This window comes from Eptatretus burgeri, chromosome 13 (assembly GCF_056783735.1).
Source record: "Eptatretus burgeri isolate ZD-2024b chromosome 13, Ebu_testis_v1, whole genome shotgun sequence".
Lineage (NCBI taxonomy): Eukaryota > Metazoa > Chordata > Myxini > Myxiniformes > Myxinidae > Eptatretus > Eptatretus burgeri.
Window position 1 is genome coordinate 71073378 of NC_140973.1, and position 15951 is coordinate 71089328.

The 15951-nt window shown below is 44.7% G+C and overlaps 1 protein-coding gene across 2 annotated transcripts in view; it reads left to right on the plus strand.

Annotated features, from left to right (window-relative positions):
* Nucleotides 1–13658, plus strand: part of LOC147014742 (protein bicaudal D homolog 2-like) — a 178649-nt gene extending 164991 nt beyond the window's left edge. For both annotated transcript variants that reach the window (XM_085852932.1, XM_085852933.1), the window contains exons 6-7: nucleotides 6756–6907; nucleotides 7010–13658. In XM_085852932.1, coding sequence (XP_085709058.1) covers nucleotides 6756–6907; nucleotides 7010–7307 — 450 coding nt within the window. In that variant the 3' untranslated portion in view covers nucleotides 7308–13658. The remainder of the gene's footprint in view (nucleotides 1–6755; nucleotides 6908–7009) is intronic.
* The last annotated feature ends 2293 nt before the right edge of the window (nucleotides 13659–15951 follow it).

The following is a 15951-nucleotide window of genomic DNA, read 5'->3' on the forward strand; positions in this document are numbered from 1 at the left end:
TTCATGGGAATATAGTTCATGGTCTGGCGCTCAGCTGATTAATTTTTGGTGGCGATTGGCCTTGACCTTCATGATTAGCGCCTGAGGTCAAACATATTTGACCCCAAGGTCAAATTTTCAAGTTTTAGGAACCATATCGTGTAGTACCTCAAATTGAACACCTCGATGAGTGCTCTCTAGATATGTCAAGCTTGAGACATTATGACGTCACCAAATGACGTTATGAGGCAAATGCATAATTTTCATGGTTACTGTGTAGAACGATTCTCATCGGAATCTCTCGTAGGCAGATATTCCTCAAGGAGTCGCTCCTGGTGGATAGCAGCTCTGTTCACCTCAGTGTGACCTTAAAGAAGTCACACCTGGTCACCTTTTGGCAAGATACGGGTCACCCTGCGGGTGACATTGTTTTTATTTGTTTGTTTGTTTGTAGGCACGATAACTCGAGAACGGAAGAAGCTACCAATGTCAAATTACACCAAGTGATTCAGGAGGGTGATGGCTAGTGCTGATTAAATTTTGGTCAAAATCGGTCAAAGGTCAAGGTCACAGTGAGGTCAAATATTCGACTTTTGATGGTTTGGTACAGATAACTCGAGAACAGAAGAAGCGACCAATGTCAAATTACACCACGTGATTCAGGAGGGTGCTGGCTAGTGCTGATTAGATTTTGGTCAAAATCAGTCAAAGGTCAAGGTCACAGTGAGGTCAAACATCCAAAAAATGATAACTCGAGAACGGAAGAAGCTACCAATGTCAAATTACACCACGTGATTCAGGAGGGTGATGGCTCGCGCTGATTAGATTTTGGTCAAAATCGGTCAAAGGTCAAGGTCACAGTGTGGTCAAACATCCAAAACATTCGATTTTTGATGGTTTGGTACAGAATCATCATAGAAACTTCTGGTTTGCATCGCTACCTTCTCTTGAGACAGCTTTTATTAGACAAGGTCAGAGGTCAAGTTGACGATTTTGTAAGTACCAGTCTATGACTGCTTGTTTGTTTGTTTGTAGGCACGGTAACTCGAGAACGGAAGAAGCTACCAATGTCAAATTACACCACGTGATTCAGGATGGTGATGGCTCGTGCTGATTTAGATTTTGGTCAAAATCGGTCAAAAGTCAAGGTCACAGTGAGGTCAAATATTCGATTTTTGATGGTTTGGTTCAGATAACTCGAGAACGGAAGAAGCTACCAATGTCAAATTACACCACGTGATTCAGGAGGGTGATGGCTAGTGCTGATTAGACTTTGGTCAAAATCGCTCAAAGGTCAAGGTCACAGTGAGGTCAAACATCCAAAACATTCGATTTTTGATGGTTTGGTACAGAATCATCGTAGAAACTTCTGGTTTTTGTCGCTACCTTCTTTCGAGACAGCTTTTATTGGACAAGGTCAGAGGTCAAGTTGACTATTTCTAAAGTACCAGTCTATGACTCCTTGTTACTTACGAAATCTAAAGATTTCGTAAGTATATTGATCACTTCCGTTTCTGTTTGTTTGTTACTTACGAAATCTAAAGATTTCGTAAGTATATTGATGACTTCTGTTTTTGTTTGTTTGTTTGTTTGTTTGTAGGCATGATAACTCGAGAACGGAAGAAGCTACCAATGTCAAATTACACCACGTGATTCAGGAGGGTGATGGCTAGCGTTGATTAGATTTTGGTCAAAATCGGTCAAAGGTCAAGGTCACAGTGAGGTCAAACATAATTCCGTAAATTCACGTGGAGAAATGGAGTGTTTTTGCTTCGCTCGACGTTACGAGTTCGTTTTAACTTCGATTTTAATTTTGTCTTCGGTTTTTGCGATCGCTTAGGACGCTTAAAACTCGGTTGTCGAAATTCTGGTAAAAATCGGATGTTTTGGAGACGTTTTAAGATTGTATAAAAAATATTTCACTCGACGCGTCACGGGTCGTCCCATGACGCAGTGCGCTTGAGCAGATGCATCGTTGAGTCACGTTAAGGTTTTCCATGTGCGCGCTGACCGTGTTTTCGATAAAGATGGTGTTTAAAAGTCATTTTTTTATCCCAATAAAGGTTATCGTCGCATGCCTGACTCGCTAAGCCGTCGGATTATGTAAAGGTTGTTGGTGGATGGCCGAATATTACGGTTTTGTGACTTTGATGAAATAATAATAAATAAATGCGTGGAGAAATGGAGATTTTTGCTTCGCTCGACGTTACGAGTTCGTTTTAACTTCGATTTTAATTTTGTCTTCGGTTTTTGCGATCGCTTAGGACGCTTAAAACTCGGTTGTCGAAATTCTGGTAAAAATCGGATGTTTTGGAGACGTTTTAAGATTGTATAAAAAATATTTCACTCGACACGTCACGGGTCGTCACGTGATGCAGCGCGCTCGAGCAGAGGTTGGGTTGAGTCACGTAAAGGTTTTCCGCGTGCGCGCTGACGGTGTTTTCGATAAAGATGGTGTTTAAAAGTCGTATTTTTTATCCCAATAAAGGTTATCGTCGCATGCCTGACTTGCTAAGCCGTCGGATTATGTAAAGATTGTTGGTGGATGGCCGAATATTACGGTTTTGTGACTTTGATAAAATAATATTAAATAATTGCGTGGAGAAATGGAGATTTTTGGTTTGGTCGACGTTACGATTTTTGATGGTTTGGTACAGAATCATCGTAGAAACTTTGGTTTGCGTCGCTACCTTCTCTCGAGACAGCCTTTATTAGACAAGGTCAGAGGTCAAGTTGACGATTTTGTAAGTACCAGTCAATGACTGCTTGTTTGTTTGTTTGTTTGTGAACAATATATCTTAAAATGTTGTGAACAGATTTGGATGAAATTTGGTGGAGAGCTTGTTATGTGACAAGGACGAAATGATTAGATTTTGGTGAAGATCCGAATCCGGATCTGGATTCGAGGATGTTTTCAGTGATTCTTCACCATTGAGTGATCGGGCTAAAGGGAAATGTAGTGGGATATCTCAAAAAGTTGTTGACTGATTCGGAAGAATCTTGGTGGGCCGGTTAGGTATGTAACAATGAAAAATTGTTTCGATTTTGGCGAAGATCCGAGTCTGGATCCCGATTCGACAAATTTTTCAAGTGATTCTTCATCATTGAGTGATCGACGAAACTTGGTGATGAGTTGGTTGGGTGACCAGAACAAGCTGATTAAATTTTTGTTCAGGTCCGAATCCAGATCCAGCCTTTCAGTGGGATACAAAACGTAAAGTAATCAGCCTGGTGGATGGTGGAGCTATGCGCTCTGCCAAGTGCCCTTCGAGTTTTGGATATTTCTCCGAAATAAGCTCATAGAGTGGGTCCCAGTGTCCGGCCATACTTATGTATTGTTACGGTTGTGGAAATTCACAGATCACCATTCAGGTTCCCCCGAAGATCAGTTATGTCGAGAAGTGTGTGTTCCAGGTTAGATTTCCTCACCGATGTAGAATGGGAATTGTTCGTGTGTCGGGCTGTGAACCTTTGAGGTAGTGTTATTCTTTTCTGTCTTTTATTTTAAACTCAACAAACATCTCCTCACCATCTTCTCCAAAACCGCCATCATCTCCTCACCATCTTCTCCACAACCGCCATCATCTCCTCACCATCTTCTGCACAACCGCCATCATCTCCTCATCATCTTCTCCACAACCGCCATCTTCTCCACAACCGCCATCATCTCCTCACCATCTTCTCCACAACCGCCATCATCTCCTCACCATCTTCTCCACAACCGCCATCATCTCCTCACCATCTTCTGCACAACCACCATCATCTCCTCACCATCTTCTCCACAACCGCCATCATCTCCTCACCATCTTCTCCACAACCGCCATCATCTCCTCACCATCTTCTCCACAACCGCCATCATCTCCTCACCATCTTCACCACAACCGCGTGAAGCCGGTGATTCCAAACACGTCCACGTGAAGACTGTGATTCCTAACGCGGCCTCGTTTGATGGCAAGATCGGATCAAAACGGTGAAAGGGGCAGAGCCAGCCGAGGGTGAAGGGTCGAAGGTGAAGGAGCGAAGCCCCGGGGCTATAAAGGGCCACACTCGCTCACCAACAAGGCAGTTGAGCGGTTGAAGAGACGCCGAGTCGTCGACAAAGGAGAACGGGTTGGAGAACGAGTTGGAGAACGAGGTGGAGTCTGGAAGAGCGCTTGGAGAGAGCGTTCGAGTTCGCGCTGCGCTGGTGTGGTGGAGTTCGGAGGTTGGAGTGCGGGCAGAGACACCGAGGGTCGCCGAACCAGGACCCAGCGAGTCACCAAGAGGGTGGCAGGTAACCCGCTCAGTCTCTCGGAGCCCCTTCGGTGATCCCGGCTCCGAGCAAATTATAAAGGCTCATGAGCCCGGTTCTTTCTTTCTTTCTTGGGTTTTGTATGAAAGTCTGTGGCGCCTTGTCCATAAGTAACAAACTGATTAAGTGCATGTACATAAAAATACCCCCGAGAGGGAGTGCCGGTCATCTCTGCCAGAGGTCGAAAGTAACTCTGTGCCAGACTGGAATAGGGGCAGTTCATAAAGTACGTACGCTCTACTTCCGGGTTTCAAAACCACCCACCCCCCTCTGTATGCAGGCTAGTGACCACCCACCCACCCCCCTCGTACATCGCTAATCGCTTGCAAAGCCAGCAGTTCCTTATGAACCGGTTTGTAAGCCATGACGATGCAGTCCCTCGCGGTGTAATTTACCTTTTTCTTTTAATATCACAGCACGTCATTTATGAAAATAAAAGTACAAATTGACATTCAAGACAATGTTAATGTCATAAATGAAAGTAAGTGTGCATAAAAACTTGTGTTCCATTGTCTTAGTTAAATCTGACAAAAGCTTCAAATGTAATATTTGTCTCAGAGAGTTCCGGTTCTTAATTTAATACTTTTATTTTTGTATGTACTTTATGAACGGCCCATACAGGGAATCAGAGCGAAGTTTGAAGGGTTATAAAATCGGAACGAGAGCAAATTTCAAAAAAATGCCTCGTGTTGTTCTGGATAATAGTCCATAGTATCTGAATCACTAATAACATTTGATCTCTCTTGATAAATGAGGGAGGAGATACGATTTGAAATCGACGATTTGCGCAACTTTGACAGCCTCGTGACGTTGACCTCGACCTTGGATGACCTTGAAAGTTATATCGTTGTGCATGTCTCATCGACCTCTATCCATCCCAGTATTTGTTATTTGTCTCCACTCGGTTTGATTGTGGATGGACGGACTGGCGGACAGACTTCGAGACTTATTATTAGGTCATCTCTACTGAGATGATAGAGATGACCTAATAAATAGACAGCGGCTGTAGGTTTTTGCTCGTGTCTTTTTCCCCATCCCCACATTGCATTGCTTGCATGCCTGCGTTGAAATAAATGTCCCCATTTTTGAATGTCACCTGCTCGTTGTGTCCCTTCCTACATTGACTGCCATGGAGCGTTCGGAATAATTATCTGGCTGATTATAAGCCGATAAAACGTACATCTGGTCCGACGGGGCTTGGTGATATAAACCGCTCGGCAATCGCAAACGGAACGAGCTGCTCAAGCGGCTCGTTTTCGTGCAGGCTCCATCGAGGTATAAACTCCCGGCATTTCTGTCCGCGTGAATAATTAGGTGCATCTACAATTCGGCGATCGACCCTGTAGCGCGTGGACAGAAGAGTTGGCTGGTTTATGGTGTGTTAAAAACACCCGTAGCTGGGTTTCGGCGTTGATCTGGAAGCTGCGACTAGATTTCCACGTTCGGTGGGCGCGCGCGACCGCAATTGAGCTTAAGGCGGTCGTCCGCACGCCGGAGTGGTGAAAATCTACAACAGTATGTTAACATTTTACTAAAACTTCTTCTTGCAAACTAGCTGAGCAATATGGACTAAATTTCGTACGATGCATCAGGACAGCAAAGTCTCATTGGGTTGTGCTCCCCATCTGGATGTGCCCCCTTTATAAATGTGGTAAAAGGGGGTTTTGCCCCAAATAGCGGTATGTTATTGAAAAATCTTCTCAGAAAACGCAAGACAGATCCAGACCAAACTCGTCACGAGGCATCGGAACCATGCCCTTACCTTAAGTTGTGCTCCTCATGGCCATATCTAATCTGGAAAGGGGGCCACAGGCCCCCTCCCCGAATCCCTCGTTTTCACTAAAACATCTTCTCCACAACTACCTGAGCGATACGACCAAATATGGTTCAATGCATCCAGACAGTAAGGTCTCATGGGTTTGTGCTCCCAATTTGGATTGGCCCATTTAAAGGGGGTAAAAGTTGCACTCCCCATGATTGTACCACTTAAGGATGGGGGTCCCTTCCCTCAAATCATTCATTTTCACCCTGCCTGTTGGGGAAATAACCATCATTCCCCCATCAGGCTATTTTATTTTAATGTTTCCCCAAAAACATTTCCTTTCAAGCCTTTCATTAAATGATACAGATTGCTGTCCCACAAGATGCTTTTTAACATTTTAAGAGAAAGAGTCTTTCAGTTCACATCACTCCATCCATCACTCTGCTAATCCTGTAATGTCGAATATGAGTTACTGCTCACAAAGAGGAGAATTTCCGATTTGTAATATTTAGGTTTGTGGTTCCAGAAATTCTACCTCGAACAGCTGGAGGTTTTCTCCCAACTTGAGTATTGTGAAAACATTACATCGTCGTTTAACCGTAATCTTGGTGATTTGTCGTGCCAATGACTTGTTCTGGATTTTCAGATGTTCACACTGGTTACCGTGAGTTGTACAACAGGTTGTGAACACTGAAGTGAGTCTGGTTTTCTGCACTTTTACAGACTGCTGAGATTGCCTTGGGGAACTTGAAGAGCAAATACGAGAGTGAAAAGGCTCAGGGAACAGAGACCATGCTGAAGCTGAGGCATGAGTTAAAGGCTCTTAAGGAAGATGCGGCAACGTTTGCCTCCCTGCGAGCCATGTTTACTTCACGGTGAGTCCGTAAACCGTCTGTGCCCTCTTCGTCTATTTCCATTTTGTTTCCGTTTTTGACTTTTAATTTACTGCTCCCCCGTTCCTGCCCTCTTCGCTGCAGCTGTGATGAGTACATGGCTCAGCTCGAGGCCATGCAGAGTCAGCTATCTGCGGCCGAGGAGGAAAAACGCACTCTCAACGCACTGCTCCGTGCCGCACTCCAGCAGAAGCTCGCTCTCTCTCAGCGCCTCGAGGACCTAGAGCTCTCTCAGCTTTATAAGTTTCGGCCACAACCTCAAACGCTCAACCTCTCCGCACCTCGCCCGATAATTTTACCTCCCGGTCCCCCGTCACTTCGTTTCCCGATGCCTCGCTTGCCAGCCATCAACGCGAGCCGGAAGATCCAGGGTTGTGGCTAGGCTAGAGCTTGTACCACTCGGCACGGTAAGGAGTAAGGCTGTGACCACCTTGTTTTGTAGCATCCTTCACGATGCGGTCCACATTCCCCGAGCGTCTGTTGAAATACTTTCTCCTGGCAGTGCCGCGACCTCTACGCCATTCAATGCTCTTGCCTGCATGCTGATTAAAGGCAGGTCATAGGAAGTCTAAGCTGATTTGCATGTGGACAAAAGCAATTAACCTCAGTCTTTGGCCGATGTGCTTTTTCTCATTGTGCTGATTACACCATTGTCACTGCAATGAAAGGGCCAGCAGTATTCGTCGTCCTGTAATTTCCTCCCATATGCACCCAAGTGGCTCTCAATAGGTAGTTATTTCACTGTTCACTAGAATATAATCATACAGCTATTCTTACCGGCCGATCTGTCGTTAACTGCGTATGCTGGTGGACAGAAATTGAGACCAGCAGTATTCGTCGTACCAAACTGTTTGGAGGCCAGTATTGAGGAGTAAGTCGGAGAAAAGCTGTGGTTGCTAACAGTTCTGTTCTAAATGAACTGTGTTTGAGTGTATGAAAACAAAATCTGTCCATGGTGGTGATTAACAAAAACCTTTTGGTTGAATTGTTAGAAGCTAGACACGTAACTCTGTGCTTACGCACTTTGATGCAGAGGTATAACCAGCAGTGGGTTAGCATAACTAGTAACTAGTATTGATTTGTGCACTTAGAACACGGAGCGTTCGAGTTTACCTTTTCAAAGTGTTGGCTGTGATCAAGCTGTGTAGCCATTTTGTGTTTCTGTGCCGTCCGCACTCATGCTGTTCGTGAGGACTATAGAACTTGTAGAAGGGTTGTGCTCACAGTATAGCTGTAAACACGCGCGGTTTGTCTTGGAAAGACCTCCTTGGCTTGGAAGCACGGAGGTCGCTTCGCTTCGACAGCACGTGTGTGATTTGCATGATGGCGTTGCCTTTTAAGAGTGAGTAGAATAGTAAGTAGGCTTGGATCCAGGAGGTTCCTCACGTCAACAGAGCTTCTCGTCCCAGCACAAGAGTCCAAAGAACAAGCAAAGATCCGACACAAACATTAGCAATCGTGCTTTGTGAATTGAGGGCTGTCAAGGTCTATGAAAAATAATAACAAGGGAAGAATAAGTTGAAACGACCAACTCAAAAAAGTTTCAAGTTGAATCGTTCGATCCGACACTCATTCGCCTGAAGATTGGAGTCCGATGTTCAGGTGGTCCACTCGGCCTCTCTTCACAACGTACCGTACGAAACTCCAAGCAGGCCGAGTGTTTCGTGATGGTCGTTTCAGAGATGTGTGTGTGTGTGTACACGTTCGTGAGTTGTATCCTCGGTTGCCTCTTTGTGGGTTGCGTCATCCTCAAAGGGCCACAAAGTGGGTGGTTCGGCAACGGCTAAATCTGTAAGCCACATGCTTTTGCTACGTCCGTACACTGTTGGTTACACAGTGCAAATAACGGGGTTTTTCTACCTAATTGCTCAGAACGAACCGGGTTTTTTAAGATATATTTTTGAGTAAATTTGCCGTCGCGCTTATTCCCAGGCGTTGCGATTTTTTGAACCTTCAAACAACGTTTCCCAAAGCCTTTTTCAGAAGATTAAATGAAAAGAAGAGATTTTTTTAAATGAACACGAATATGCAAATTTCCTTCTGCGTGAAACCCGCTGCCGGCCGGACGAACAAAATGCCGATACTTGAAGACTTTGCAAAGTAATATTTACTCTCGACTATCCTTGGGTGTTTTGGCAGCTTTATCCGTCGTCATCCTCGGCGCAATATATCGAAAGGATCCATTTGCAACAAAACAGCACAGGCCGTTTGCTGTTTGCTTCTCAAACGGTGTGATGTGGCTTTGAGAGAACCGTGAACAATTATGAGGTGTAATTTCTCACAACGGTGCTGCCATCGTTTAATAATGGCGAGCAGGGGTCCCTGCATGTGTGTAATTGCGAATTTCAATCGTTTTCTTGTCCTTAAATTACTTTAATTCATTACTCCGGCGTTCCATCAACATCGCTCCAGCACCGTCTGGTCTCCTGTGATTAACGACCGATTGTTGTTTGTGTTGGTTGTATTGTGTATAATTCGAGGTGCTTTCAAGCGAAGTGCTTTGTCCTCGCATCGTACACGAGCTTCTTCCTTGTTTTGTTTGTTTTTTGCCTTTTCTGTTTTTTACACATCCTACTCCTTCAAATTTCCTCTGCAAAAGTGCACGGTCGTTCTTGTTCCCAAGACGAGGCGACGAGGCATCACACGGCGTCTTAATTCTCTCCGTCATGGTTTGTTTATTTTGTCGTCTTTTTGGTCTCTCCTTTTAAAGAGCCCCCATGGTAGTTGTCCGAGCTCTCAGCAGTGTTGAGTGATGGCCGGACAAGCTGTCAGAGGCGAGCTCAAAAGTGTCTTCTTTGCCGGAGCGGATTTGTGAGACGACCCTCTCGACTCGCCAACGTTTTTTGGTGCTTCACTCGTCGAGAGTTCAAAAGCCATAGGAGAGCTGCATCAGTATTTGAAGAACCCACAGGATGTGCTCGCACCATGACCGCTCGTTTACAATCTGTGAATGGGTTTTTTTTTTGCTATTGTTATTGTTTCTATAAAATCGATATTCTCAAATTGCACTTTGTGTTCAGCTAGCTTTCTTATTTCAGAGATGGGGTCATTTTATGCAGTTTTGTAAGGATTTTCTCCGAAACATTTTTCTACTTCTACGACCGCAGCGTGATTTTTGAAGCATTTTTTGATTAATCCCCAAGGTCAATGACTGCTTCATAATCTGGAGCGGATGAGAATTCCCAAACCATACATTTCTGTCCGTTGCAAGATGCCTGCAGGCAGGCCAAGACAATTACCAGTGCAGACGGCTTAGTTGTAGCAATTCCTCCATTTTCTTTTTAAATTTCTGGGGTCTGGCAGCTGGCTTGACTCGATTTCACTTGCATTTGATTGATCTCACATCGGCTGCAAGATACATCGGTGATGCAATGTTTGTTGGCGTATTTAATTATGCGCTCTTATCAAATCCAGGTTCGATTCGGATACGCAGGGCAGACTGCAGGCTTCTTCGAGAATCTTTCAAATATGGCTTTGAGCTGGCTCTTCCCATTCACTTGCATCCACTACAGGATTAAAATTATATAATTATTGTTTGAAAATTTTAAATCTAAAAGCGAGCATATCAAATTTGTCTCCAAATAATAGACATTTTATCGTGCCCTCAGGAAGAATGAAAAACGAGGAACCCCCTTCCCGAGGGTCTCGAGGAATCCCCCTTCCCGAGGGTCTCGAGGAATCCCCCTTCCCGAGGGTCTCGAGGAATCCCCCTTCCCGAGGGTCTCGACGAATCCCCTTCCCGATGGTCTTTCGAGATCTATTTGCTAATATTACAAAAGTGTTTGGTGACGTTTTGCACCGCTCGAGAGTCTGGCAATAGGAAAAACTAGCAGGGTTTAATTTGAGTTGCATTTCATTATGAATGAAACAGATGCATTTATTAATTAATTTATTTATTTTGGACTTTTATCAAATCGAAGGCGAGAAGTAGTTGTAGGGATAGCGCTGTGCTGTAAGTCCAACATCTAGGGAGAGAGTTAATTTGTCATCCACTTTACAGCATTTCCTGTAATTATTCTACCCGGACTAGACCGAGATGTAAGAGCATTGCGTAATGCACGCGTAGTAATTGCGTTTGGCGAAATTGCAGGATAGATTAATGGCAGGGTATCCCAAGCAACTGGAGGGAAAAGTTTGCTGATGTATTGCGTGCAATGTCTGCTTCTGATGAGAATGGGAGGAGAGTTGGGAGGGCGCAGAGAGTGCTCCCATCAGACACGTGCACACTCGACAATTCAACTGCAAGAGGGTCTTTTGTGCGTGTTTAGACAAAGCAAAGTGCTCTAACAACAAATGTCGAAGGATGTGGCATACCCGGGGCCGAATGTGACTGCTGTTGTGAAACTCATGTCATCTCGGCTTGATAATGAAGCACTGTAAATACACAGACAACGTGTGGGGAAAGCATTATTTATTAACTTATTTTATCCAATCTAGCTGCAATTATAGCAGCGCAGCCCGTTGTTATCATCATTCCGTTGTAGTAATTATCGCATAGCCCCGAAGTCTGAAAAGGCCGTAGATATAATGCTTGGGCACATATATTGTGTCGAGATGATGCATCTGCTCGGCCGGCATTCCTGTACTCCCTAATGGCCGTGCCTCGACTCATAAACACAGCCGCTGGGCAGAAACCCTCCCGCCGACATTCATTTTACGTTGTTATATTGGTAGTCGTGCTTTGAGCAGATGATGCGACGCCTCGGCAGAGGGCACATCGTGCCATTGAGCCCATCCTGCCACATTATAGACAAATTGGCAGAAAGCACATCTCATAACCCGTCTCGTGATTTTTGTCTACTTCTAGGGCATGAGCTTGGGGCTCAGTTTCTAGCTGAATCGTCTGACCCTCTTGCATGTATGCGAGTGCAATCCCTGCTCTAACAATGTATCTCCACTAACCCCTGTATACCTTGGAGTTCCATGGAATCGCATTTGTTTGGCTCCTTTAAACAGAATAATTAACAATAAATAATTATACTCACAAGTTGTATCGCATTGAAAAATACCCTCCAACTGGCAATTTCTCTTTGTCGGCCATGTCTCAAACATCTCAAAATTCCAGAATGTCTTTCACCAGCACGGGGTTGTGTCGTCCTATCGCGCGTGCAGAATGCAATTACGCAGTACATGGGTTTTTCATATTTTTGCTCCGCAGACGTCTGCATGCTACTGTTTGTGCATTATTTTGTATTGTGCACTTTACACATCTCGAGAGCCGTTTGCATACATGTGACCACTTACCCGTAGGCCTACGGTGTTGCACATGGGTGACGTTTCTCTCTTTCTTTCCTTTATTCCTTTTCTACACGCATTAATTGTACGAGTAGCAAAATGCAAAGCACTCAGAGTTACCATGGTGATTCAGTTTGCAGCAAGTGCTTGTAATTACCCCTGAAGTTAATTTGTTGCAAGTAAAATGGAAGCGTTGCAGTTTAAAGATAAATAAATATATATATAAAAGTTGCAAATATGACAACTTGAAAAAAAATAAAAAATTGTTTACCTTGTTCAAAAGGTTCTCTCGAATAAGCTACGTGGCTGACTATTCCCTTCGAGGGTCGATATTTTGTACCCCCCTGACATCTCACGGACAAGCTTCCAAATTGGAACGGAGGCGACACCGAGTCAAATGGTGTACATGATGTGGACATTATTGTTATTGTTATTTATTTATTGTGTCCCTTCGACACGATGGTGCCTTATTCTGTTGGAAAAATTCTTATCGACTTGTTTCATCGTATTTCGAACTTTTTTTTTTGTCCACAATTAGATGCATTTACTTATTTATTTTTAAAAAATTTTTTGTGAATGAATCAACTCGAGTTTTCTGCCTGGAAGAGATATTGCATTATGTTAAAGCGGGCATGTAATGGCCAAAAATTGTGGTTACAGTTCTGCGGTTATGAAAGACTGGGATTGACTTTGGAAGTGACATCTGAAATGCCGTTTGATTTTTACCTGATCGATACCTCGAGAGCAAATCCTTCGGTCTGACAGTCAGACAGTGGGCCAAGAACACCTGGCTTTTTAAGACCAGTCGCTTTGAGTTTGCACTACAGTGTTTGCAGGGACAAGATGGACGCCAAGCATGTGATGTTAAACCTCGAGGCTGTGAGACCATCACAGTCACAATATGTAAAAACAGGGACACGCATGCCGCTGGCGATGATCAATGCATGCAGATTGTAACCCTTACGATGGCTTTTAATGGATTCCATGTGACCTTGATATGCCTGTCCAGCCTGTGGTTGAGGCCTCGGGTGGAATAGATCAAATTTGTTGGTTAGTATTGTGCGGGAAATAACTTGGTGGCAAATTCGATTTCAATAAGGAACAAGAATTTATGTTCATCCTCTTCGACCTGATGTTCGTTGAAATTGTAAAATGCAGTTTGGAATTTAAAATTGTTCTGAAGCCATAGCAAGGTCACATGTTTTCACAGGGTTTGAGGGCCGAGGATGTAGCCGGAGGTTGTGCTTGAAGTGGCGGTTTGTCGTGTTGTGGTCGCGTGTCATGGCGAACGCAATGCTTGGGAACAGAGCGGTGATAGGAAATGGTGACATCCATCTGTATTTGATGTCTGTGCAGAGCTTTCTGGAGTATTTCACTTTAGGCTATGTTTATGCATGAGACACGGTGTTTGCTCTGTTTAGAGGTATAAACTAATCGATTGATTTATTTGTATCGATTATTGGAAAACATTGCTCAAATAAATGTTACGTTCCACATGCGGCACTTGTTTGTCTTTGCTTTCCGTAGGATTTGTAAGAATAGTTCACTGGTTCGTGATTTGTAAGAGAAGTTCCCACCGGTGAACCTTGGAAATTCGTCCCATCCATGATGAGTGATGGAAAGTGTACATGTGTGGCAAATTTCACAACAAGCACGCTGACTGTGCACACACGCGTGCAGAGCTAGTTCCCAAATACCATCTCGCCACATTCATCCATGACAAGATTGAGGTATCATGACTACTGCTCGATACGTTTGCTTTGTTATCCAGATCCAGTGGTGGCCTTTTTGACATTGAGCAGTGGCATCCAAGATTGCTTACAGTTTTGAACCCAGTTGCAGTAAATTGAGTTGAAAGGTCAAGTGTTTGTGAAAAACTGGAAATTCAGTTTGTGCAGTGATGAGGGCTGATCGCCGATTCAAATCCCAGTGTTTCACCATCTTTGCCTCCCCAGCATGCTGTGCTAAAACACACACACACACACACACACACACACACACACACACACACACACACACACACACACACACACACACACACACACACACACACACACACACACACACACTTTCCATTTCAATTTACTGATTATTTTAGACACAGATCAGAATATCAAGGAGAATGTTGGGCAACAGTTTAACAGAAAAAGCAGAGATTATATTGTTGACAGCTGAGTCCCATTACATGCTTAACCTGGGATCTAAATTCAGGTTTTCCCACTCCATGCAAAGCATAATAACCAGAACCACCATAGCGTCCGCAATCAAGGTGTTATAACTATGAGCGGGCACTCCCGCCCTCCGGGCAGCAGCACCCTTCTTGGCACACATTCGGTGGGCAATGTGCTGCGGCACAGTCTGGAAATACACTTCAAACATTTTCATGTTTCAAAGGAATTCTATTGATCACAACATACATATATATCTACATGTATTGTTACGAAGTTGGAATTCGATTGCACACAACATGCAGGTTCCTTTAGTCAGCTATGTCGATAAGTGCTTGTTCCCTAGATAGCTCACCTTCCATTGTTTAGATGTTCAGAAATCGATTAGATGCGCTGCGGATCGATTTAATAGTTAGGGAACGAACAATGAAGACATCCCTCCCCCTCTTCTGCGAAGAGCAAGAAGAACCCTGCCGTCCCGTGACTCATGATGTCAACAACTCCCTCCCACCCGTGGCTGAGCGGGGGATGGAGCACGAGGGCATGAGTCATGAGTCACGTCGGGAGCGGGGGAAGGGAGGGAGAAGGATAAGAGGAGATCTTTTCTTTGTTCGTGTTCGGGAGTTGGAGTAGTAAGCTTTTTGCTTCGGCAAAGAGTAGTTGCTCAGCAGACCTTCGGGTCCTGTTTGGCTTGGGTTTGGGTTGAGGCCTTCAGAAGCTTTTTGCTTCGGCTGGCTCAGTGAGCTTGGGCTGAGGCCTGGCTCGGGAGGAGGCTTTTTGGAGGCTTTTTGCTTTGGTGGTTCAGTGAGCTTCGGCTTCTGCTTGGCTCGGGAGAGCTTTTTGCTTCGAGCTGCTTTGTTTTGGAGCCAGTTGCTCGGCTCGAGCTGCGAAGGGTGGCGTCGTCTTCTTCTTCTTCTTCTCTTCTTCTCTTCTTCTCTTCTTCTCTTCTTCTCTTCTTCTCTTCTTCTCTTCTTCTCTTCTTCTCCTTCTTCTCCTTCTTCTCCTTCTTCTTCTTCTTCTTCTTCTTCTTCTTCTTCGTCTTCTTTCCCGGTTTGGTGCGACTCATCGACCTCTTCTTGGAGGTGGTTCCTCGGGGAAGCGACGCATCGACGGGAAGGATCGGCGCCTCATCTCACAGCACGTGTTGAGAAGCTCGGGAGGTGGTTCCTCGGGGAAGTGACGCATCGACGGGAAGGATCGGCACCTCGTCTTACCAGCACGTGTTGAGAAGCGTGGGAGGATTCGCGGGAGTTCGGGAAGGATGGCGATTAGATCATGGCGATTAGATCCAGCTCGCTCTCGCTGGAGCTCGGGTCCGAACAACTTGAAGACCACACGAGGTGGAGAGGTTCGAGATTAGTTCTGGGTTTCAGCTCACCTGTCCTCCGAGCTGGAGCCCGTTATTAAAAGCCTCTGTCACCATTTCTTGGGTGTGTGTGTGTGTGTGCGTACGTGTGTCCGTGGGCCCGTCTAATAAGTAGGAAATTGTTAAGTGCTTTGTGTGCTGTAAATGTTTTCATTGCATTTCGTATAGACGGTCGTCGTTCTTTTGTCGTGCTTTTGTTGCTTGTATAATTGCATACGTGTTTTGCCTTATTTAATTGCATACGTGCTTTATTATAA